This window comes from Giraffa tippelskirchi, chromosome 3 (genome assembly GCF_054371585.1).
Source record: "Giraffa tippelskirchi isolate mGirTip1 chromosome 3, T2T-mGirTip1v1.2.pri, whole genome shotgun sequence".
NCBI lineage: Eukaryota > Metazoa > Chordata > Mammalia > Artiodactyla > Giraffidae > Giraffa > Giraffa tippelskirchi.
In genome coordinates, this window is record NC_137277.1 from 64,127,341 (window position 1) to 64,150,532 (window position 23,192).

Below are 23,192 nucleotides of genomic sequence, written 5' to 3' on the forward strand. Positions count from 1 at the left end.
TGTTGCTTCCAACTCTTTGTGACCTCAAGGACTACAGCACACCAGGCTCCTCTGTCCTCCACTATCTCCTGGAGTTTGCTCAAATTTATATCTATTGAGTTGGTGATGCTCTCTAAGCATTTCATCCTCTGTCGCCCTCTTCTCCTCCTCCCTTCACTCTTTCCCAGCATCAGGGTCTTTTCCAATGAGTTGGCTCTTCACATCAGGTGGCCAAAGTATTGGAGCTTCAGCTTCAGCATCAGTCCTTCCAATGAATGTTAAGGGTTGATTTCCCTTAGGACTGACTGGTTTGATCTTCTTGCAGTCCAGGGGAATCACATAGAAAGCATGTTAAAGTCTGAGAGCACCATTGTAGGGTTGTTTCACGCAGATACTCTATTTTCTTTTTCCTGAATTGGTCCCAAACAAAGCATGGCGGTGTCATTTCATTACCCAAAGACAATGACATCATCCTGAATCTATTTGAAACTTGTGAGTTCAGCTCACTGGCACTAAAAATAATCAAGCTATTATTCCTGATTCCATTTTGGCAGCTGAACATACTCTCGTCAGCAAGGGGTGGCCATGGACTGCTTTCTAAGGTTGGGAGGGAGTGCAAACATGAGCACAGTTTTGTTGTTTAGTCACTAAGTTGTGTCTGCCTCTTTTGTGACCCCCATGGACTATAGCCTACCAGCTTCCTCTGTCCATGGAATTTCGCAGGCAAGAATACTGGAACGGGCTGCCACTTCCTTCTCCAGAAATTTCTATCTTAATCACCAAAGTTTCTAGTTCTGTCTTTTAAAATTACATAAAACTTCTTTTAGTTCCAAGGGGGTTAAACACTGTATTTTAATTCCAAAAAGAGGTGCATTAAGAGCACTTATTCTAGTCCTTTTAAAGTTATCCACTTCATGCCCTTACCAAGTGGTGTAGGAGGAAGGCTGAACCCACACATGAGCCCAAACTGTATTATCTACTCATTTCACATCTGAGTTCCAGCCACATCTGCAGTGAGAGGACGGAAATGAAAGGCTCACATCCTAAGGAGGCTCCCAACCTACATCCCAGCCTCTACAGACCCAATTTAAAGGGTGGGCTGGGCACCCAGCCTCGCCCCACCAGCAGCTCAGACACCATGACAGTGCTTTCTTGTGTAGTCCCAGAGCATGGATAGTCACCTGGGTGTGGGGAAGAGGCAGAGTCCTGGGCCTCATGTTCCACCCCACCTGTCACCTGTCCTACCTGCACAGCTGCCCAGCAGCAGTACTGAGCAGGGGGCTTTCGTCTCTAGCCCCCCAGCCCCGAACCTGTGAGGCAGGTGCTGTGGTCAGTTAGTCTGCTGCCATGCTTTTTATGACGATGATGTATTACTGCCCCTGTAACATACTTCACTTTGTACTTGTCTGACTTATTTCCTTAGGAGTCTGACTTCCTACAAGTGAGAACATGTAAATACTGATGACTACAGACAGCCTCCTAGGATTCTGTGTACTCCTACAGCCACACTTAAGGCAGCACTACATTACAATTTAGAAAGATGCTAACTGAAGGATACGATTACGTTTTGTATGTGGCATGATGAGTGTGTGTACTTAGTCACGCAGTCATGTCTTTGCTAGGCTTCTCAGTCCATGGGATTCTCCATGCAAGAATACTGGAGTGGGTTGCCATTTTTTCCTCCAGAGGATCTTCCCAACCAAGAGATCGAACCCACATCTCCTGCACTGGCAGATTCTTTACCACTGAGCCACCTGGAAAGCACTACGTGGCAGGATACATTTAAATTATTGCAACTAAACTGATTCAAACTAAACTTCAAAATACACTTCACTGTGAACTTAAAAATCATAATATAATATAAACACAAAAGAACTTACCTTTGATCCATGCAAATACTGAGGTTGTGCATTTGGCTGTTTATCTCTTTGAAACTCCTGAGAAAATGGTAATACTGTCCGAACAAATCTAAACAAGATTTTAAAAAATAAAGAAAATCAAAAATTTAATGGTACTTCTTTAAAATTGAGAACTTTTCTATTACTCATCAATTAAATCTTCCTCCCAATTAATCATCACATAGGAAATCAAAACCCATATTAGGAATGAGCTACAAATACTCTGAAGTTTGATAAATGTATTCAAAGTTCAAAGAAACAGAGAACACCAGGGCCCTTCTGGATCATAAAGAGAGTCTCCAGAGCTGGCACCAGAACTGTTTCAAGCCTAATTCTGTCTTCTGAAAAGGGGCCTGTGGACACAGCAATGATGCCAGGGGACAGAAGTAGGATGGCAGATTTGGGCAGCGATGTGGTCACTTAGGTCACTGGGTACGAACTAACAGAAGATGAGTCCAAAAACACACTTGTGGAACCAAGAGACTGTGGCTTCACAATGGATTAGGAGCCACTGAAAATGAAACGCTTGGACCTTAAAACAGAAATATCAAAATTGACTAAGTATCATCAGAAGGGTTCGTTTAAACACATTAAACTCTCACAAAGAAGCATGATAAAAAACAAGTCATAGATACTAAAAAACTATAGTCATCCAGTCAGTATGGTACTGGCACAAAAACAGAAATATAGACCAATGCAACAAGATGGAAAGCCCAGAAATAAACCCATGCACCTATGGGTACCTTATTTTTGACAAAGGAGGCAAGAACATACAATGGGGCAAAGACAGCCTCTTCAATAAGTGGTGCTGGGAAAACTGGAAAGCTACACATAGAAGAATGAAATTAGAACACTTCCTAACACCATACACAAAGATAAACTCAAAATGGATTAAAGACCTAAATGTAAGACCAGAAACTATAAAACTCTTAGAGGAAAACATAGGCAGAACACTCGATGACATAAATCAAAGCAAGATCCTCTATGACCCACCTCCTAGAGTAATGGAAATAAAAACAAAAGTAAACAAGTGGGACCTGATTAAACTTAAAAGCTTTTGCCCAGCAAAGGAAACTATAAGCAAGGTGAAAAGACAACCCTCAGAATGGGAGAAAATAATAGCAGATGAAACAACTGGCAAAGGATTAATTTCCAAAATATACAAGCAGCTCATACAACTCAATACCAGAAAAACAAACAACCCAATCAAAAAGTAGGGCAAAAGACCTACACAAGACATTTCTCCAAAGAAGACATACAGATGGCTAACAAACACATGAAAAGATGCTCAACATCACTTATTAATAGAGAAATGCAAATCAAAACTACAATGAGACATCACCTGACACCGGACAGAATGGCCATCATCAAAAAGCCTACAAACAATAAATGCTAGAGAGGGTGTGGAGAAAAGGGAACCCTCTTGCACTGTCGGTGGGAATGTAAATTGATACAGTCACTATGGAAGGTGGTATGGAGATTCCTTAAAAAACTAGGAATAAAACCACCATATGACCCAGCACTCCCACTCCTAGGCATGTAACCTGAGGAAACCAAAACTGAAAAAGACACATGTATCCCACTGTTCACTGCAGCACTATTTACAATAGCTAGAACATGGAAGCAACCTAGATGTCCACTGACAGATGAATGGATCAAGAAGTTGTGGTACATATACACAGTGGAATAATAGCCATAAAAAGGAACGCATTTGAGTCAGTTCTGATGAGGTGGATGAACCTAGAGCCTATTATACAGAGTGAAGTCAGAAAGAGAAAGATAAATATCGTATACTAATATATATATATGGAATCTAGAAAAATGGTGCTGAAGAATTTATTTGCAGGGCACCAATGGAAAAACAGAATAAGAGAACAGACTTATGCACATGGGGAGAGGGGAGGAGAGGGTGAGATGTATGGAGAGAGTAACATAGAAACTTTGTTACTTTGTTTCACGGAAACATGTAAAATTTGCTGTATGGCTCAGGAAACTCCAACAGGGGCTCTGTATCAACCTAGAGGGGTGGGATGGGGAGAGAGATGGGAGGGGGCTTCAAGAGGGAGGGGATGTATGTCTACTTATGGCTGATTCATGCTGAAGTTTGACAGAAAACAACAAATTCTGTAAAGTAATTATCCTTCAACTAAAATATAAATTAAAAAAAAGTCATGGGTTTGTTAATTATTAAATTCTAAGAACTTGATTAACATATATCACACTTTAATAAATAAAAAAGAGTGTAACTGTTGAACCACTAACAGCTCATGGAACAAACATTTGCAACCAAGGGGAGGAGCGGCCTGTGGCTCTGAGCACAATGACGTGGAAACATCACGGTGTTGAGTGGCTGGATTTAAAGACTGCTGAATTTTGGGAGGCAGATGGTTAAACTGCTTGCAAGTCAACTGGTCTGTTAGGGTGTAAAGAGGCCACCGGGCTTGCCGGGTAGCTCAGCTGGTAAAGAATCCACCTGCAACTCAGGAGACCCCAGTTCGATTCCTGGGTCAGGAAGTTCCCCTAGAGAAGGGATAGGCTATCCACTCCAGTATTCCTGGGCTTCCCTGGTGGCTCAGACGGTAAAAAATCCACCTGAGGGACTTCCCTGGTGGTCCAGTGGCTGAGACTCCAGGCTCCCAATTCAGGGGCCCCAAGTTCAATCCCTGGCCAGGGAACTAGATCCCACATGCTGCAACTAAGACCTGGTGCAGTCAAATAAATAAATATTAAAAAAAAAAAAAAATTCACCTGAAATGTGGGAGACCTGGGTTGGGAAGATCCTCTGGAGGAGGGCATGGCAACCTACTCCAGTATTCTTGCCTGGAGAATCCCCATAGACAGAGGAGCCTGGTGGGCTAGAGTCCATAGGGTCACAAAGAGTCGGACATGACTGAGTGACTAAGGACAGCACACAAAGTAGTCACTACCCTAGTGCTGGTACTAAGATAGGCCCTGCTGGCAACTCTATCGAATGCCTGAGTATTCAGGGAGCTTTCTCCGTTCTTACAGGCAGCCTCAAATGACTCCTAGTCCTGGTGAGCTCTGGGAACAATTCCATCTACAGTTTCCTGGCAGCTGTTCTTCTACCAGCCTTGTGGCGTTCCACTCAGCTCACACAGTTTAATATTCAAGAATGGGGACTTCCCTGGTGGTCCAGCAGTTAACACTCTATGCTACTGTTGCAGCAGATACAGGTTACATAGGTGGTCAGGGAACTAAGATCCTGAATGCTATGGGTACAGTAAAAAAAAAAACCCACCAAAAACCCAACAAACCAATGCACACACACACGAAAAAGCACAAAATACATACTCAAGCAAAGACTGGGCTTCCTGGTGGCCCAGATGATAAAGAATCTGCCCGTAATGCAGGACACCTGGGTTTGATCCCTGGGTCGGGAAGATCTCTTGGAGAAGGAAATGGCAACCCACTCCAGTTTCTTGCCTGGAGAATCCCCATGGACAGAAGATTCTGGGAGGCTATAGTCCATGGGATCCCAAAGAGTCCAGACGTGATTGAGTGACTAATAGACAAAAAGGGCTCCTAAGTTGGTGTCAGGAGCTCTTCCTCTGTTATCTCTTTCCTCTCCCATACTCTGCCGTGCACACCCAGCCATCTCAGCTTCTTTGTCTCCTCCACCAAGCAAGACCTCCAAAGTGCTTTCAGGTAGGAAGCCAAGGAGCCACACAGCTCCATCCTTCATTTCCTTTCCCTCCAGGAAACATCCAATGAAAACAGTTGTTTTATAAATGCTCTCCAGTTTTCCACTTGTTTAAGGTGAAAGAGTAAATTCAAACCCTGTTACTCCATTATCTCAAATAACTTTTAAACACCACATTTTGATTATACACATTTCTCAATCTAAAGACAAAAAAATGGGAACAAACACTGAATTCTAGTTAATAGGTTTGTGCTTCACAGTCAGAAGGTCAAGTAATTCTGAAACTACTTTCTTCATGTTCCATAATTAAGCAAATGAATAAATACATTAAGAATGACAAAATAAGAATTCTCAGTATAGAAGGAAGTAAAAAATGGAAATGAAGCCTGTGTCGCTGACCTGGAATTGAAGACAAAGCTGTGTAAATTCATCGTTTCAATACAGAGAGAGCTGGGTACAAGTAGCATGTGAGTGAATTGAAAGTCGCTCAGTTGTGTCCAACTCTTTGCGACCCACGGACTATACAGTCCATGGAATTCTCCATGCCAGAATACAGGAGTGGGTAGTGTTTCCCTTCTCCAAGGGATCTTCCCAACGCAGGGATTGAACCCAGGTCTCCCGCATTGCAGGCAGATTCTTTACCAGCTGAGCCACAAGGGAAGCTGAACAAGTAGTATGCGTGCGTGCTAAGTCTCTTCAGTCATGTCTGACTCTTTGTGACCCTATGGACTGTAGCCCGCCAGGCTCCTCTGTTCATGGGATTCTCCAGGCAAGAATACTGGAGTGGGTTGCCATGCTCTCCTCCAAGGGATCTTCCCAACCAAAGGACTGAAACTGTGTCTCTTTTATCTCTTGCATTAGCAGGCAGGTTCCTTAACCACTAGCACCAACTGGGAAGCCTAGATACAAGTAGACACACGTGTACACATTATGGGTTTGTGTCCCCCCAGAAGATAACTTGAAGTCTGAATTACTAGTACCTCAGAATGTGCTTTTATTCAGAAATGCAGTTGTTGCAGATGTAATTAATTAAGATGAAGTCATGCTGGAGCAGAGTGAGCCCTTAATTCAATGTAACATGACTCACTTCCTCACAGAAGAGAGGAGAGACACACGAGGAAAATGCCACATGCCAACAAAGACGGAGACGGAGCCGTGCAGCAGCAGGCCAAGGGCGGCCAGTCACAGCAGCGGCAGAAGAGACCAAGCGAGGACCCTACCCGGCCTCAGAGGGAGCACAGCCCTGCTGACACCTTGATTTTGGACTGTTTGCATCCAGAACTGTGAGAGAATAACTTCCTGTTGCTTTAAGCACCCCAGTTTATGACAACTTGTTCTGGTAGCCCCAGGAATCTAGCCCAGCTCAGATGCAAGTCCTTCCCAGCTCTGACCACTGAAAGGAGCTGAGAAACAAGGACACACCAGTAGCGGTGAGTACACCTAACACTCAGACTTTGCTCAATTTTAAAATATTCTCCATTAAAAGGAACCACTGACTCACAGATTACAAGAATAAAGAAGCATAATTCTAAGATGAACCTGGGACTTCTTGTGTTACACACAGTAGAAGGCTTAAGAATCATGGGACAGCCAAGAAGACAGAAATGGGGCAGAAGGGGCTCCCACGAGCCAAAACAAGACAGATTTGAGCCACAAAAACTAAAACCAAGTCACGACAGTAACAGATTATAACCGTGTATTAAAATCCCCACATCCTTACTAATAATAAATAAAAAATGCTAACATGTACAGCAGAATGCCAACGAATAACTGTAGATGGAATGACAAGGTTAGAAAATCACCACTGTTCAGACACCACAGGGACAATTGATTTGAGTAAGAATCATCAACAGATGTTCAGATTAGTGGGTCAAGTTTTAATAAGGAACCATTTTGAAAGCTTTAGATTATCTCCATTACTTACAAATTTCAAACAGAAAAATGGAAACATGTCAGTAGAGAAATTTGGCAGCCAGCAACCTAACCAGGGAAGATTCCCTGGAGGAGGGAATGGCAACCCACTCCAGATTCTTGCCTGGAGAATCCTATGGACAGAGGAGCCTGGCAGGCTACAGTCCATGGGGTCACAGAGTCAGACAAAACTGAAGCAACTTAGCATAAGCAGAACCCGAACCAGGGGATGGATGTTACGACGGCCAGTGATGGGATACCCTGTGGTACACTGCACTCTGGACGCTCCCTTCTCAGCAGTCTTGCTGCCAAACAGGCAGACTCTTCCGAACAGCTGGCTTACTTTGAGGGCTATCACACTGTCAAAATCAGTAGCTGTACTGGTTAAATTTAAGTCACATGTCACCCCATGTGACCTCCCAGAGTCCCCAGGCATAAATTATTAAGCAGAAATAAGCAGCAGAATAAGTAGATATGACAAGAAACAAATGGAGTGCTAATTTCCTGCAAGCAGCTCTCAGAAAACCATCAGCGTGGATTTAAGATACTGGACGGCATAGTTTTGTCTGTCTTCTCAGGTTTCCATATGTAAGGTGGAGATATAAAATGCTATTTTTTACTGTCTTTTCCAGATAATAAAGCTCTAGGGGATCTACTAGAAGACTGTTAGAAATACAGAAGTAACTGGCTTTGCCAACGCTAAGAAAGGTGAAGGCCACCAGAGCTGCTCTGGCGAAGATGGTGTCTCTGAACTGCACACAGGTTTCTGGGCCCAAGAAGGCTGATGTCACTTTATGCCAGCCCCTGCCAGACTGCAGCTTCTATGCATGTAAAACTGTATTTCCTTGCGATCGCCAAGTCTGTTGAAGGTGGCATAGGCTTCAAGAGCCTGGGGCAGAGCCACCTCTCAGCACCTCCTGGGAGGCAGGAACACACCAGCAGGTGAAGGCAGCCTCTACTTGAGGGCACGTGAGATCTCACATGGGACGGGCTAAGGGGACTGAGGGCAGAGGGGCCTCGAGTCCGTTCATATGCCCTATGCTGCAGTGTCCTCCACGCCGACAGCTCTACCAGGCAGTGAGAGTAACACAGCCTGGAGGTGTCCCCACTCCTGCTAAGGTCACTGGCACCACTTCCTGACCCGAGTCCTGGCAACCTTGTCTCTGATAACAAGACTCCCGCTGCCACTAGGACAGAAGGCCTGGATGGCGGCTTGCTCCCCAGAATCTGCCTCCATCAGGGTGAGGGCACCCATGTAAGCCCAGCTTGGCAAGCAAGGCCTCAGCGTAGATCTCTTTTCCTAACTTCACACTGACCACTCATCATGCCTGCAGGGTTTTCACAAAACGTAGTGACTCAACAGCAGGGTTTACATGAATTTCCATCATCATGTAAGTTTCACCTGACCCACCCCCCCCACCTCCCCCACCCCCATGGCCCTTCCACACAGCTCCTGTTGTTTCTGAGCCCTAACCCACTGGGCTGTCACTAAGATGACCAGAACAGGCAGGTGCTGTACACATGCAATGCAGGGGGCACAAAGGGGGTCCAGGGAACATCTTCAATTGTTCCTTTTCCAAGATCTCTGAGAATTCTTTAAAGGGCGACAAAATGCTAGATGATCAAAAATGCAATCTAAAATAAAGAAAAAAATTAGAACTCCTTATGTTGCTTGATTCTAACCCTCCCGCCCCCGCCCCCACTGTAACAAATTTTCTCAGTTTTTCTATAACAGGGTTCTGTTGCATTTCACCTTTGGAGATGCCAGTTCTAAGCACTAGGCAAAATAATTTAAGGGATATAGTGAAAGTGAAAGTTGCTCAGTCGTGTCCAACTCTTTGTGACTCTACGGACTATACAGTCCATGGAATTTTCTAGGCCAGAATACTGGAGTAGGTAGCCACTCCCTTCTCCAGGGGATCTTCCCAACCCAGGGATCAAACCCAGGTCTCTCACATTGCAGGCAGATTCTTTACCAGCTGAGCCACCAGGGAAGCCCAAGAATACTGGAGTGCGTAGCCTCTCCCTTCTCCAGGGGCAGGCAGATTCTTTACCAGTTGAGCTACCAGGGAAGCCTGTTAACAGACATAACAGAAACTAATTCCCAAAGTTCCAAACGGACCAACCAAAGCAAAGAAAATCTTGCAAATGGCCATGAATTAGATTTTCAAATGCACAATAAGCATATATGCACCCTCACTAACACAGAATACCCCTCATTGTGACATATGATGTGAAAAAAAGAATGTGAATTTAACAGTATGCCTCCATTTCTGCAAAATAAAAAGTACACATGTATATTTGCCTGTATGGCAAAAACTCTAAAAGACAGACATTTTACAAGGGAAATCTCTAGGGATTTAACTATTTTCCCCATAATATTCCATATACACACACACACACAAACACACACACGCGACTTCTAGCTTTTCCACAATTATGATGCATTACTTGTGTAATAAAAATATTTTTCCAGTTAATTCCAACCCTAAAAAAACTTAAGTTTGGTTTCAGTGGATTGCATCCAGTTGGTCATAGGGCCCCTGACCCAAGGAAGCCAACTAGGGCTCCTTCACCAGCGGCTCTCGTGGCCATGGCCACATGCCTTCTGCTGCTACATGGGGTTGAGACGATGGCCCTAATGGCACACCTCCATGTACCAGCAACAGGCCTGTATTCCCACAAGGAAACCAAGCCTGGGGTCCCAAACAGACAATGGCAACAGCAGGTTGGTCACAACACAGGAGGACCTCCCTTCTGCCCTTGGGGTTGAACCTCAGCACCCCGGATTAAGACACAAAAATCTAGGACTAAAAGTCAGTAGTGATTAAGCTTACACTTAATGGGATGGGATGTTCAGACGCAGTAGGGAAACAAAGTAAAAGCAAACGACATTTGCTTTAAAAAAGTGGTCATCACGCTCAAACACACACAGTCTCTCACACAGACCCTCATTCGCCCTCACTCCTATTTCGCACATCCACCCACGTTTTCTCTTTCACACACACACGTATGTTCCCATGTGTCCCTGGCATGTGCTGACACAGCAGGAATGGAGCTCTGCACAGAGCTGGAAGTGACACAGGGCCCTCCCAGGATGTGGATGTACCCTGAGGCTGGACCACATGAGACTGTAGCCAGCAGCCCTGCCCACCACCCAGCAGGCCACCCTGTGCGTTCCACACAGTAGTAAAATGGTAGATGGGTGAAGGGAGGCCAACTGGACCCTCACGTGCTCCAGCATCCCAGAGTGGAAGCATGCTAAGTGTAGAGTCACCCAGCACATCCCAACATCAGTAGACGTAAAAGCATGGAGGTGGTATAGATCCAGCAGCTTACCCACGTGTACCACAGATTTGACCCTGGGCCCCAAGGGAGTGGCCTAGATAGGAACCCTGGCTCCACACGTGTTCTGCACATGAAAGCCATGACCACACAACCAAGGGCTGGCCCTGGGCTGCACTTGCAAACAGAGGCGATCACAAGGGCCTGCATGTCCTGGACATGGGAAAAGATGGGCCCTGAGACCATCCTTTCTCGATGCCCAATGACAGGGGCACCCAGAGCTGTCTGTGAGGCGACATGCTTACCGGTTGGTGGAGCCATTGTAGCAGTAGTTGGGCAGGAAGTCATAGTTGAGCTCCCAGAAGACATGGAGGGTGATTCTCCCGTAGGGTGCAGACACATTGTGGTTGGCCTCCCGGAACATGGCATCAAAGCTGTCCAGAGTCAGGTACTTGCTCAGCAGTTTGTGGGTCATGCGGTTGATTTCTAAGAGGCCATCCAGCTCCTATGGGACCACAAAGTCAGGCACATGAGAACAGAGTTGGGCATGGCATGGTGGCCTCCATCCTCTACATAGGCAGTGCCGTGGTGGTAGGCTGGAGGCAGACAGAGCAGGACAGGCCATGCATAGGAAGGGGCTACACTGAGATGGGGTCAGTGTACTAGGCCAAGAACCTACATGGTGGGGGTTTGACAGGTGATGCGAGCTTACTTCTCACACCTAAACTCATCACACCCTCTCTGCTGCTACTGCTGCTAAGTCGCTTCCAGTCGTGTCCGACTCTGTGCGACCCCATAGACGGCAGCCCACCAGGCTCCACCGTCCCTAGGATTCTCCAGGCAACAATACTGGAGTGGGTTGCCATTTCCTTCTCCAGTGCATGAAAGGGAAAAGTGAAAGTAAAGTCGCTCAGTCGTGTCCAACTGTTAGCGACCCCATGGACTGCAGCCTACCAGGCTCTTCCGTCCATGGGATTTTCCAGGCAAGAGTACTGGAGTGGGGTACCATTGCCTTCTCCGCACGCCCTCTCTAGTGCTCTTAAAATGCCCCTCCTTTCCACGGTCGTCCCCATACGGCCACTGTCCATTCTCCACAGGAGTAACCCCTACTGTCCAATGCGATCCTCCAAACCCTTCACGGGGCAGAGAACACGGAGATGTGTCCTCAGGTGTTAGCCTCGGTCAGCTCCCTAAAACACCTTAGGTCACTCAAAGGCACAGCCGTGTAGCAGCACTGGCAAGCACGCTCAGAGACAGCCTTCCAGGCTCCCACAATGACCATTCAGAAACCTGCCCAGGTCGCTCCCATCCACTGTGGCAGCCACTGACCACATACGGCAATGAGGCCATGGCTGGCCTGCACTGAGATGTGCCGTATGTGTGAGATACACACATTTCAGAAACCAAATATGAAAACAAAGAACATAAAATATCCACACCAATAAAATTCTTATAATGATTATATGTTAAAATGTCAGTTTTTGGATATACTGGGTTAAATAAAATAGATTATTAAAATTAATTCCCCCTATTTCTTTCTCCTTTTCTAATGTGACTACAAGTAAACTGAAAATGGTCTCTGTGACTTGCATTCTGTTTATACTGGTCAAAGACTCCTCTAAGTCATGAAAGACCAAGGGCATGAAAACACAATGGCCAAGTCCAAGCCAGGTTGAAGGGAAGGCCACTTTAGGCTTCGCGTCCCAAGACAGCCTGGATCCTGAGGAAGGATGGCGAAGCATGCTAACTCCTGTGGAGATGCTCTGCTCAGAGGTGGGCTCAGGAGACAATCCCCACCCACTACTGATTTCTAAGGACAAAGAGTTTTCCTGGAGTTATCACAAGTTCATTAGCATGTGCCTGCAGCCATTATTCCTGGAAGACAGATTTGGCAAAAAGGTCCTTAAGTTGCACCTCCTTTTCTGCCAGCTCAGGTCTGAGGACAACTGGATTTTTCTTTCCCTGATCACTCTGCTCAGATATCCACAGGACTTTTCCTTTTCTTCAAAAGTCCAATACTACAATGTTCACTACAATGTTCCTTGGTGTTGGCCACCTGAGGTCTGGTTTCCCTGGTATGTGATATTTGCTTCTAATAAGCATTTATACTATGTTTTTTATTTCATCAAAGTTTTCTTGAAATAGCATTTTTAATGTTTGTTCCATCTCATTGTTTGGTTTTTGTCTTCAGGGCCTCTAGGACATGTTATGTTGAATCTTCACTATCTCATCTTCTACATGATTTTCTCTCAAATCCTTTTTGTCTGTCTTCATTTCTTTTTAATTTAAAACTTTTCACCTTTTACTCTTTTACCATATCTTATGCAATACTGAGATGTAACTATGTGTTCTCTGAAATCAATTTGGAATTGTGAACACTAAGAGCAAATGCCTAGGCAGGCCCAGCTCAGTGAGTGCACACTTTTTGAGTTCTATGCAAAAACTTCACCTACAATCAGGTCAATTTATCAATAATGACAAAAGCAGTAGCAGCTCCAATCCTTGCAACCAGTCCTCCCCCAAGTACACTGCATCTGAAAGAAGGGGGCACACTTACAACTATTGATGTCAGGTCTTCACTCTCAAATCGCCCAATTGCCAGTTCCAGGGACTTGTACATGGCAGCGGAGACGCGCTGGGTAATCAGACGATTGAGGTCTATGGACCTGCCCAGAAGCTGAACACAGAGAGTGGAAAGTGTGAGCAACAAAACACAAACAAGCAAAAGAATATGTATCTACCCCCAGAAAGCTATTCCAAAGGATAAGACAAATAACATACAAAATTTAAGATGGCAGTATGATTAAATATCCTATTTTCCTAGAGCTGAAATTCTGCAAGTCAAAGCTGTAAAGTACTTTTTGTAGTGTTCATTGCAGTGAATTTGCACTTATATCACAGGCAGAGATGTCAAGCCTCCTGGAGAACCTGGGTCTGTCACTTAGCATCCCTTGTAATGGGTTCAGGGCCACCTTCCAGCACAGAGTGGCTTGTGTGTGCCTTACCTCCACTGTGTCACAGGGATGAATAAGAGAAAACCGCTCCATCTCTACTGCAGAGTAGTAACAACAAGGGTATACCTCAGCATCATTTCAATAACATAAAGATACAGACAAAACCCTGGTGAAAATGGCCCAAAATATGAATGGCAGTTATCTGTAGATTGGAGAAGGGAATGGCAACTCACTCCAGTATTCTTGCCTGGAGAATTCCACAGACAGAGGAGTCTGGAAGGCTATATAGTTCATGGGGTCGCTAAGAGTCAGACATGACTGAGTGACTAACACTATCTGTAGATAGAATGACATGAAACTTTCCCTACAACTTTCTGTATTTTCCTTTTGATTATATATACATATATTATTTTTAAAGAAACAAAACAAGCACTGTATTCTTACTCTTCATGCTGGGCAAGAAAAAGCTCCTCCCCACCACTCTGAAAGTCTTAGTTAATCAGTTGTGTCCGACTCTTTGAGACTCCATGTACTAGGTTCCACTGTCCATGGAATTTTCCAGGCAAGAATACTGGAGTGGTTAGCCATTCCCTTCTCTAGAGTATCTTCCCAATCCAGGGATTGAACCCAGGCCTCCTGAATTGCAAGATTCAGAATCTGAGCCACAGCAGTAAAGAATCTGCCTGCTATGCAGGAGATGCAGGTTTGATCCCGGGGTCAGGAAGATCCCCTGGAGGAGGCATGGCAACCCACTCCAGTATTTTTGCCTGAAAAACCCTATGGACACAAGAGCCTGGTGAGCTATAGTCCATGGGGTTGCAAAGAGTCAGACACGATTGAAGCTACTGAGCACACCACTATAACAAGTGTGCGAATCTTCTCTCATTTAAGTTCTGGCTTTTGGGCTCCTGGAGAGGACCTGTGCTTGGCCCAGGCCTCCTGGGAGCTGCGCTGGGCAGCCGTCCCTTGTGTGTCAGGTTATCCAAGAGAAACTTTATCTTTAAAATCTCAGCTATTTACAGGGATGTTCCCATAGCCACATACATACTGACATCCATTAAAATCTGAGAAGCTCTAAGAAAAACCCCACTTTTCCACTGCCGGCCCCATATCTCACTGCAACCAGGAGAGGCCTGCTCACCTGCACGTGCCTCTGCTTGAGCAGTGTCTCATAGCGGTTAGATGGCGGGAGGTGGATGGTTGCGCCCTGATTCTTGCATTCTGATCGTAACCGTTTATCAAGAAGCAAACTAGCATGGAGGGAAGAGAGGACAATTTCTCATGAACTATGAATTTTAATGGGAATGTCAGATCAAATTTCCCAAGATTCTGTACCCAAATTGCAAACCACATACTTACCTTCCTGCCATAACCTTATAATATGCAAATATCTGGTCTGCCAGCTTATAAACAAATTGGTCAAAACACAGATTCACCTGAAGAAAAAGAAAGCATGCATTGAATTCTGCTTCCCTAGGGACTCCCCTGGCAGTCCAGGGGCTAGGACTCTGCGCTTTCACTGCTGAAGGTACAGATCCCACCCCTGGTAGGGGAATTAAGATCCCACAAGTTGCACTCTCGCCCCAAATTTTGCTTTTGTGAATTAAGATCAAATTAAAAAAAAAAACTTAAAAAAAATTTTTGATTGAGCAATTGAACTTCTAAGTATTAATCTACAGGAAATGGAAACACTAACTCAAGAAGATATCTGTACCCCAAAGTTCACTGCAGCACTATTGACAATAGCCAAGACATAGAAACAACATTAAGTGTTCACTGATGGATAAATGGATAAGGAAGATGTGGTATGTGGAATATTGCTCTGCCATAAAAGATAAGAAAACCCTGCCAATTTTCAACAACATAGCTGGACCTTGAGGGTGCTATGCTAAGTGAAGTAAGTCAGAAAAAGACAAATACTGCATGATCTCACTTATATGTGGAATCTTAAAAGAATAAAAACAAACTCATAAATTCAATGAACAGATTGGTGGTTGTCAGAGGTGGAGCATAGGATAAATGGGTGAAGGTTGTCAAAAGGTACAAACTTCCTGTTTATAAGTTCGTTCTAGGGATAAAAAAAACCCTAAAATCACAAAACCTCAACCCTTCCACAAAATCTCAACCCTTTGTTTAGGCAACTAAAAGAGGTTCTCTTGAGAAAGGATACAACTTTACCATCCAACGTTAGCAGATTAAATCCATTTCAGTGTGACCAGGAGTGACCACCACATTACCACTGAAAATTATGTCAGAACCTTTCTTAATGATGGAAAAAAATACTCCAATTCTCCTAAATATAAAGAAATATTAAAAAGTCTCTCTTTATCATGTATTCCCAGGGGGCTAATGTGCACTGCATTTGGGCTCCTCCAAGGGGTACAGTCAAGGCTATGGTTTTTCCAGTAGTCATGTATGGATGTGAGAGTTAGACTACAAAGAAAGCTGAGCACCAAAGAATTGATGCTTTTGAACTGTGGTGTTGGAGAAGACTCTTGAGAGTCCCTTGGACTGCAAGGAGATCCAAGCAGTCCATCCTAAAAGAGATCAGTCCTGGGTGTATTGGAAGGACTGATGTTGAAGCTGAAACTCCAATAACTTTGGCCACCTGATGCGGAGAGCTGACTCATTTGAAAACATCCTGATGCTGAGAAAGATTGAAGGCAGAGGAGAAGGGGATGACAGAGGATGAGATGGTTGGATGGCATCACCGACTCAATGGACATGGGTTTGGGTAGGCTCCAGCAGTTGGTGATAGACAGGGAGGCCTGCCGTGCTGTGGTTCATAGGGTTGCAAAGAGTCAGACACGACTGAGCAACTGAACTGAACAGAACTGAGGGGGTATACCCCTGTCTCCAGGATGTATGTCCCAAGGGCATCTGCCCATGGCCTCTCCTGGGCTGCCAAGATTAGTCAGGAGATGCAAGGTGGACAGTTCTGGGACTTAACCCTCAAGACTGTATTCTCACTTGCAAATGGGATTAGCTCATATCCCCAAACTGTGATGAGGACACCCTGTGCTCATAGTGGAGCTGCCCCAGGACCCATGGGTCTCTCTCCCCAGCCGACCCTGCCTTACCAGGGAATCCAGAACATCTCCTTGAAGAAGTGTTTCCTGTGGTTTTCGTGAGGATATAGGGAATGAGGCCATTCTGGCATGAGCTAAAACAAATCCCTTATGATTATACAGTAGCAGTGACAAATAGATTCAAGAGATTAGAGCTGACAGAGTGCCTGAAGAACTATGGACAGAGGTTTGTGACATTGTTCAAGAGGCGGTGATCAAAACCATTCCCAAGAAACAGAAATGCAATAAGGCAAAATGGTTGTGTGAGGAGGCCTTACAAATAGGTGTGATCAAGCATCTAGAGCCAGATATCCTGGAGTGTGATGTCAAGTGGGCCTTAGTAAGCATTACTACAAACAAAACTAGTGGAGGTGATGGAATTCCAGCTGAGCTATTTCAAATCCTAAAAGATGATGCTGTAAAAGTGCTGCATTCAATATGTAGCAAATTTGGAAAACTCAGCAGTGCCCACAGGACTGGAAAATGTTAGCTTTCATTCCAATCCCAAAGAAGGGTGATGCCAGAGAATGTTCAAACTACTGCACAATTGCACTCATCCCACACGTTAGCAAAGTAATGCTCAAAATTCTCCAAGTTTGGCTTCAACAGTATGTGAACCAAGAACTTCCAGATATTCAAGCTGGATTTAGAAAAGGCAGAGGAACCAGAGATTAAATTGCCAACATTCTCTGAATCATAGAAAAAGCAAGAGAATTCCAGAAAAACATCTACTTCTGCTTCACTAACTATGGTAAAGCCTTTGACTGTGTGGATCACCACCAACTGTGGAAATTCTTAAAAAGATGGAAATACCAGACCAACTTACCTGCCTCCTGAGAAATCTGTATGCAGGTCAAGAAGCAACAGTTAGAACCAGACATGAAACAATGGACTGGTTCAAAACTGGGAAAGGAGTATGTCAAGGCTATATATTGTCATCCTGGTTATTTAACTTATATGCAGAATACATCATGCAAAATGCCTGCTAGATGAAGCACAAGCTGGAATCAAGATGGCCGGGAAAATCAATAACCTCAGATATGCAAATGATACCACCTTGATGGCAGAAAGCAAGGAGGAACTAAAGAGCCTCTTGATGAAGGTGAAAACGGAGAGTGAAAAAGCTGGCTTAAAACTCAACATTCAAAAAACTAAGATCATGGCACCGAGTCCAATCACTTCACAGCAAATAGATGGGGAAACAATGGAAACAGTGACAGACTTTATTTTCTTGGGCTCCAAAATCACTGCGGACAGTGACTGTAGCCATGAAATTAAAAGACGTTTGCTCCTCGGAAAAAAACTATGACAATCACAGTGTATTAAAAGGCCGAGTCATCACTTTGCCGACAAAGGTCTGTAGAGTCAAAGGGACAGTTTTTCCGTAGTCATGTGTGGATGTGACAGTTGGGCCATACAGAAGGCTGAGCGCTGAAAGATGGACGCTTTCGAACTGTGGTGTTGGAGAAGACTCTTGAGAGTCCACTGGACTGCAAAGAGATCAGACCAATCAATCCTAAAGGAAATCAACCCTGAATATTCACTGGAAGGACTGATGCTGAAGCTGAAGTTCTAATACGTTGGCTACCTGATGTGTAGAGCCAACTCATTGGAAAAAACCCTGACGCTGGGAAAGATTGAGGGCAGGAGGAGAAGGGGTCAACAGAGGATGAGATGGTTGGATGGCATCACTGACTCAATGGACATGAGTTTAAGCAAACTGCAGGAGATAGTGAAGGACAGGAAAGCTTGGCGTACTACAGTTCATGGGGTCACAAAAAGTCAGACACAACTAAACAACTGAACAACAACAATGGGGAATGAGACCCATATGTATAATGTAATCTGTTAAGGTTAAATTCTCTTATATCTTGAGCTAGAAAATAAGATTTATCTCCTTAGCTGTATGTACACAGACTTAAAAATTCTACTTGTAGGAATTTTTCCTCAAGAATAACCCAACACAACTAAAAAGTTACATGCAAGGAAGTTCATTAAAGCATTATTTATAATGAGTAAAAAATAAAGAGCTAAAACTAGAGAAATAAAATAGAGATTGGTTCAGTCCATCTATTTCATACAATGCCCCTGTTCTAGACTGTGTTCATGCAAGAAAACAGGCAAGATATGTGGTGCTTACGACATGGGGTCATGTGAGACATGGGATCATGTGAAAAAAATGTCACCCAACAGCTGACGGGTAGTTTGAAGCTGGTTTGAAGACCCCAATCGTCCTGCATGGATGCATAGAAAAAAGTACTGATAGAAGGGTTCATCCCAAAATGTTTATTTCAAAGTTCATTCCATTGTTTAAATCTCTTTGTATTAAAAAGAAAGTTTGCTTCCTCTAATATTCAGAGGAAAAAGGAAATTAAAGAAAGTCTGTTAAAAGTGCCTGGGCCCTTACCTCCGCCTCGATTTCATCATAGAGAAACTGCTTGTTGAACCTGGTGAGGGCGTAGTGGGCGCTATCGTTGTATAGGTCCAGTGAGTAGAGGACGTACCTGCAGAAAGGTAGACAGGTCAGCCCGGCTGCCCACATGGGCTTTCTTGGCTTTCACACCCTCCCCTCCACCAGAAATGTAACACTGTTCTCCTTTCTCATGAGGAAAAATAATTTCTTACTTCAGATGCCAAATTTGGTTCCTGTAAGTGCCCTGGCAAAACAGCCCCATCAGGCAGGCTGGGCTTTTGGCAGGACATGCATGGTTCAGCCACACCCAGGGCACCTGGCAGATCCATGACGGCCTCCTGCCACTTCATCTTCTCACTTATTGTGTTTCAAAGACTGTCATGCCAATTTGCAATTTTTTAATAACCACAAGAATGAGTCACTTTCTTATTTTTAAGAATAAACTGCCTGACCTAAAAAGAAAAACATACAAAGGTCCCAGGCCCCATAACTGACCAAGAGCAAATCTGGGGTGGCTAAACCCCTTCTTGCCCTGGACGAAAGGTGATAGCTAGCAGTCTGCAGAGGTAAGGTCTCATTGCGGGCTTGAGTCACATGAGCAGCAGGCCCAACACGCCCTCAGAAAGCATACACGCTCATCAAGACCTCTAATGTTGTGGAATAGATGCCACTGCTGCTGCAGAGGGAAGGAAGGCTGCTCTCCTGGTGCGCACAGGCCAGGAAGACAGGGAGGACTGCTGGGTGGGGACCCCATCTGCTCACCAGACGGTACCCTGTTTGCGATTACTTTCCCTCCATGGATTTCATATTTTCTGACCCCTTCATAGTCTCTGACCCCCAGCCCTGACCCTGAGCCTCACACTAAACATTTCCTCTCCCAAATCCATCTGGGTCTGAGGCCATGCCACACTAGAGGTCAGGCTACCTTTCCCCTCACCAAGTTCCCAGGACCTTGCTGGCAACTGGACACAGAGAACTTATTAATCAGTTTTATTGCTTGGGCACCAGATTTCAATCCAAAGCCAAGACACCTGTTCCTTGTATTGATCTCTGAAGTCTCACCCCAAGAATTATGACTTCAAATGAAGCACTTAGAACAATCGGCCCTACCTCCATCTCCCAAACACCATCAAGGACTTCAGACATCGTGGACAGGAGGCTGGGACAGGCCTCCAGAACACTTACTCCATCATCGATGCCTCTTTGGTTTCCAAGATGTGGTCTGTCAGGATCCAGGGCATGGACATCTCAATGGGGAATTGGATCCTTCTGCCCATTGTCAACTCCAGAAAGAACTCTCGGAACCACAATTGCGAAAGGTCACAGCACTGCTGGAGCGTCTCTTAAAGGATTCAAAAGACACCACATTAATCTTCTGTAAGCAGAAAAGACTCCACAGGGTGGTGAAAGGGGGCGCGTGCCAGGCTCTCAGCCCTGGGCCTTGGCGAGTGGACATGACTATGTGCCTTGCACACAGTGTGGCCACAGACAAAGCCACTTGGATGCGCTGATTCTCATTCACAAACAGGAAAGTCAGCGTCCAGCACCACAAGCCCAGCAACGCCCAGCAACAGGACACGGTTAACACTGTGCACCTTCTGACAGGATTTTTCTTACTTAGGATACAGACACAGTATTGTATGTATACTTAGTGCATGTCTATCTAATGCAAAACAGATTGGAAAAAAAATGTTTCCGTCCTTTTATGAAGAGAAAAACAAAAGCCTAACTATTACTATAAACCTATAGCACTTGCAGCCAAGATAGAGGCTTCGCACACTGAATAAAGGCTACAGCACAGAAATAAACATGTATAGCTCCATGAAGACCAAGGGCATCAGCATGCACCATGGTCACCCCAGGATGGGACGTGCAATGTGCCCCTCAGGTCACCTGCTCCTTTCGACACTTAGCCTTGGAGTGGTTTCCAGTATTTATCACCACCTGGATCTGAAGCCAGGTGACAGTTACACTGGCCTGAGTTGCTGACCCAGTGTAGGTTACAAAGACTTTGTATCCAGGTCACTGGGCCAGCCCCAGACCGATGGGCCTCACCCTTCTAAGGGCCATGCCACATGGAGAAAGTCCCTGGCCAGCCATGCATTTAAAGCAACAGGTGAGGAAATGCCATGAGGGTTACAACATGTGTCACTGCCTGGGAGGACGAAGGGACCACAGCAGGGGCAGCCAGCTAGGCAGGAGCTTTCTAGACAGTGTTAGTGGTGTTAGAATATGCTGGAGCAGACACTGGTCAGCAGTAGGTCTTACCACTGAAATTTATCAAGTGGGTGTAGAAGAATGACTCGCGATGAAATTTTTCTATGTCCAATATGGTAGGCCCCTCAAGGCTACTTCTCAAGGTTTTCTTGGAACCACTTTTGTCTGCAATGAGGGACTCTAGCATGGTTCTCACCATGTAAAGCTGCATTATCCAAGGAAACATTTGTAGGGGAGAAAATATACATGGCACATTAGTTACAACAAACACAGATAAACCAGGAGAAGCACTGCCCCGCTGACACTGCGCTGGCTCCTTGCAGGGGCAACACCAGTCCACATGGCCAAGTCGTTGCTGCTTGGGACAAAGAACTCAGAGCAGAGCCTCATGTCATCAACGTTAACAAGAAAAACAAATGATGCCTTACCACCAAAGGTTAAAAGGGGCGGATAGACGTAGGACTGCCTCAGAAACGCGTTAACCACATGCAAGAGTCTTTCCGCGCCCACAGACTTGAGCTGCCTGAGCAGCTCGGCAGAGCTCAAGGACTCCACCATGGTGCGCACCAGGTACAGCTAAACATGGACAGACAGGAGAGCGTTAGTCACTGGGGCACGGGGCAGGGACGCACGCGGATGAGCAGGGATGTGCATGCTGGCAGATGGGAGGGACAGGCCCTAGACAGCACCCTCACCCTCCTCCCAAGTACCCCAAGATTTCATACAGAGCCAGCAACATGCTCTGCTGGCAATTCTCTGAAAGGCTGACAGAAGAGATTCTAAAAGCCCACAACACAGAGCTGATGAGAACAAAGTTCCAAAACAAGAGGGGAAAAAGCAGAGGGCAATTAAATCAGATGTGATGATCAGAGGAAAGCTGCGTGAAGGGGCAGGAGGGAGCTGAGTGTGCCAGAAGAAAGACCAGCAGTGGTAGCTGAAGACCAGGGATATAGCAAAGCTACGTTTTCAAATTTCCAAAAATTTTATCTTAGGAATAATCATTTTTTAGACCCTACATAAAAATTAAAACCACACATTTAAACACCCACCAGGAAACACAGTGTAAATATGGACACATAGGCTTGCACCCACATTTTGGGGATAGAAGTTGATGCAGTCAAATTAAGTTCTGCATGCAAATGACCAAACCTGGGAATCATGGGGTGTCTATACCCTAGATTCACTTGGACAAGAAATAAAGGAGCAAAAAAGACCCAGACTGTACTTGACCACGGTGAGGTCATTTCACTCCCAGCCTCCCACCAATTCCCCAGCTCACGGTCACCCCACTCAGTAGAGCAAGGAACGAGAACCTGGGTGCTGGAGGGTCCTACAGCGCGCCGTGGCACTTTAATGTCGAAGCCACTCTTTGGGTCCTTCTCGCCCCGTAGGGCTGGGTCGTTGAAGGGCTCATGCCCTGTCTCCCAGTCACACACAGTCTTCCTGATGGCCTGCAGGACACTAAACCACCAGTCAAGATGTTAGGGTAGGACAAAGTGTTGACTTCCTCAGCACTTTTACAATCACAGTATCTCCTAACTTAACCCACAGCCAACTCTGACACATGAATTCCCTTGGGGGCAGTGGGAGGACGTGGTAATGAGACAGTTCAACATTAAACTTTCAAAATAGACCATTTTCTTGGGGACGTTACCACCCTCAGAAAATCTAATGTGCTTGCATTTTGCATCAATTAGCCCAGAAGTGGTGTCTGATTTCTTAAATACTGAGTCATGCTAAGGGCAGCAAGAAGACAGGCCCCAAACATCCTCTCAGAGCTCAAACAACCTTCTTGAGATATATCCC

At 45.2% G+C, this 23,192-nt stretch overlaps 1 protein-coding gene across 8 annotated transcripts in view; it reads right to left on the minus strand.

Annotated features, from left to right (window-relative positions):
• CYFIP1 (cytoplasmic FMR1 interacting protein 1) overlaps positions 1 to 23,192 on the minus strand; it is a 103,686-nt gene that overhangs the window by 18,664 nt on the left and 61,830 nt on the right. For 7 of the 8 annotated variants that reach the window (XM_081583090.1, XM_081583089.1, XM_081583091.1 and 4 more), the window contains 9 exons: positions 22,700 to 22,847; positions 21,438 to 21,591; positions 20,355 to 20,511; positions 19,164 to 19,260; positions 15,048 to 15,124; positions 14,830 to 14,938; positions 13,292 to 13,411; positions 11,040 to 11,239; positions 1,860 to 1,947 (listed from right to left, as the gene is read on the minus strand). In XM_081583090.1, the coding sequence (XP_081439216.1) occupies positions 1,860 to 1,947; positions 11,040 to 11,239; positions 13,292 to 13,411; positions 14,830 to 14,938; positions 15,048 to 15,124; positions 19,164 to 19,260; positions 20,355 to 20,511; positions 21,438 to 21,591; positions 22,700 to 22,847 (1,150 nt within the window). Of the gene's footprint in view, positions 1 to 1,859; positions 1,948 to 11,039; positions 11,240 to 13,291; positions 13,412 to 14,829; positions 14,939 to 15,047; positions 15,125 to 19,163; positions 19,261 to 20,354; positions 20,512 to 21,437; positions 21,592 to 21,814; positions 21,963 to 22,699; positions 22,848 to 23,192 lie in introns of all 8 variants that reach the window. The other variant, XM_081583087.1, reaches the window with a different exon arrangement.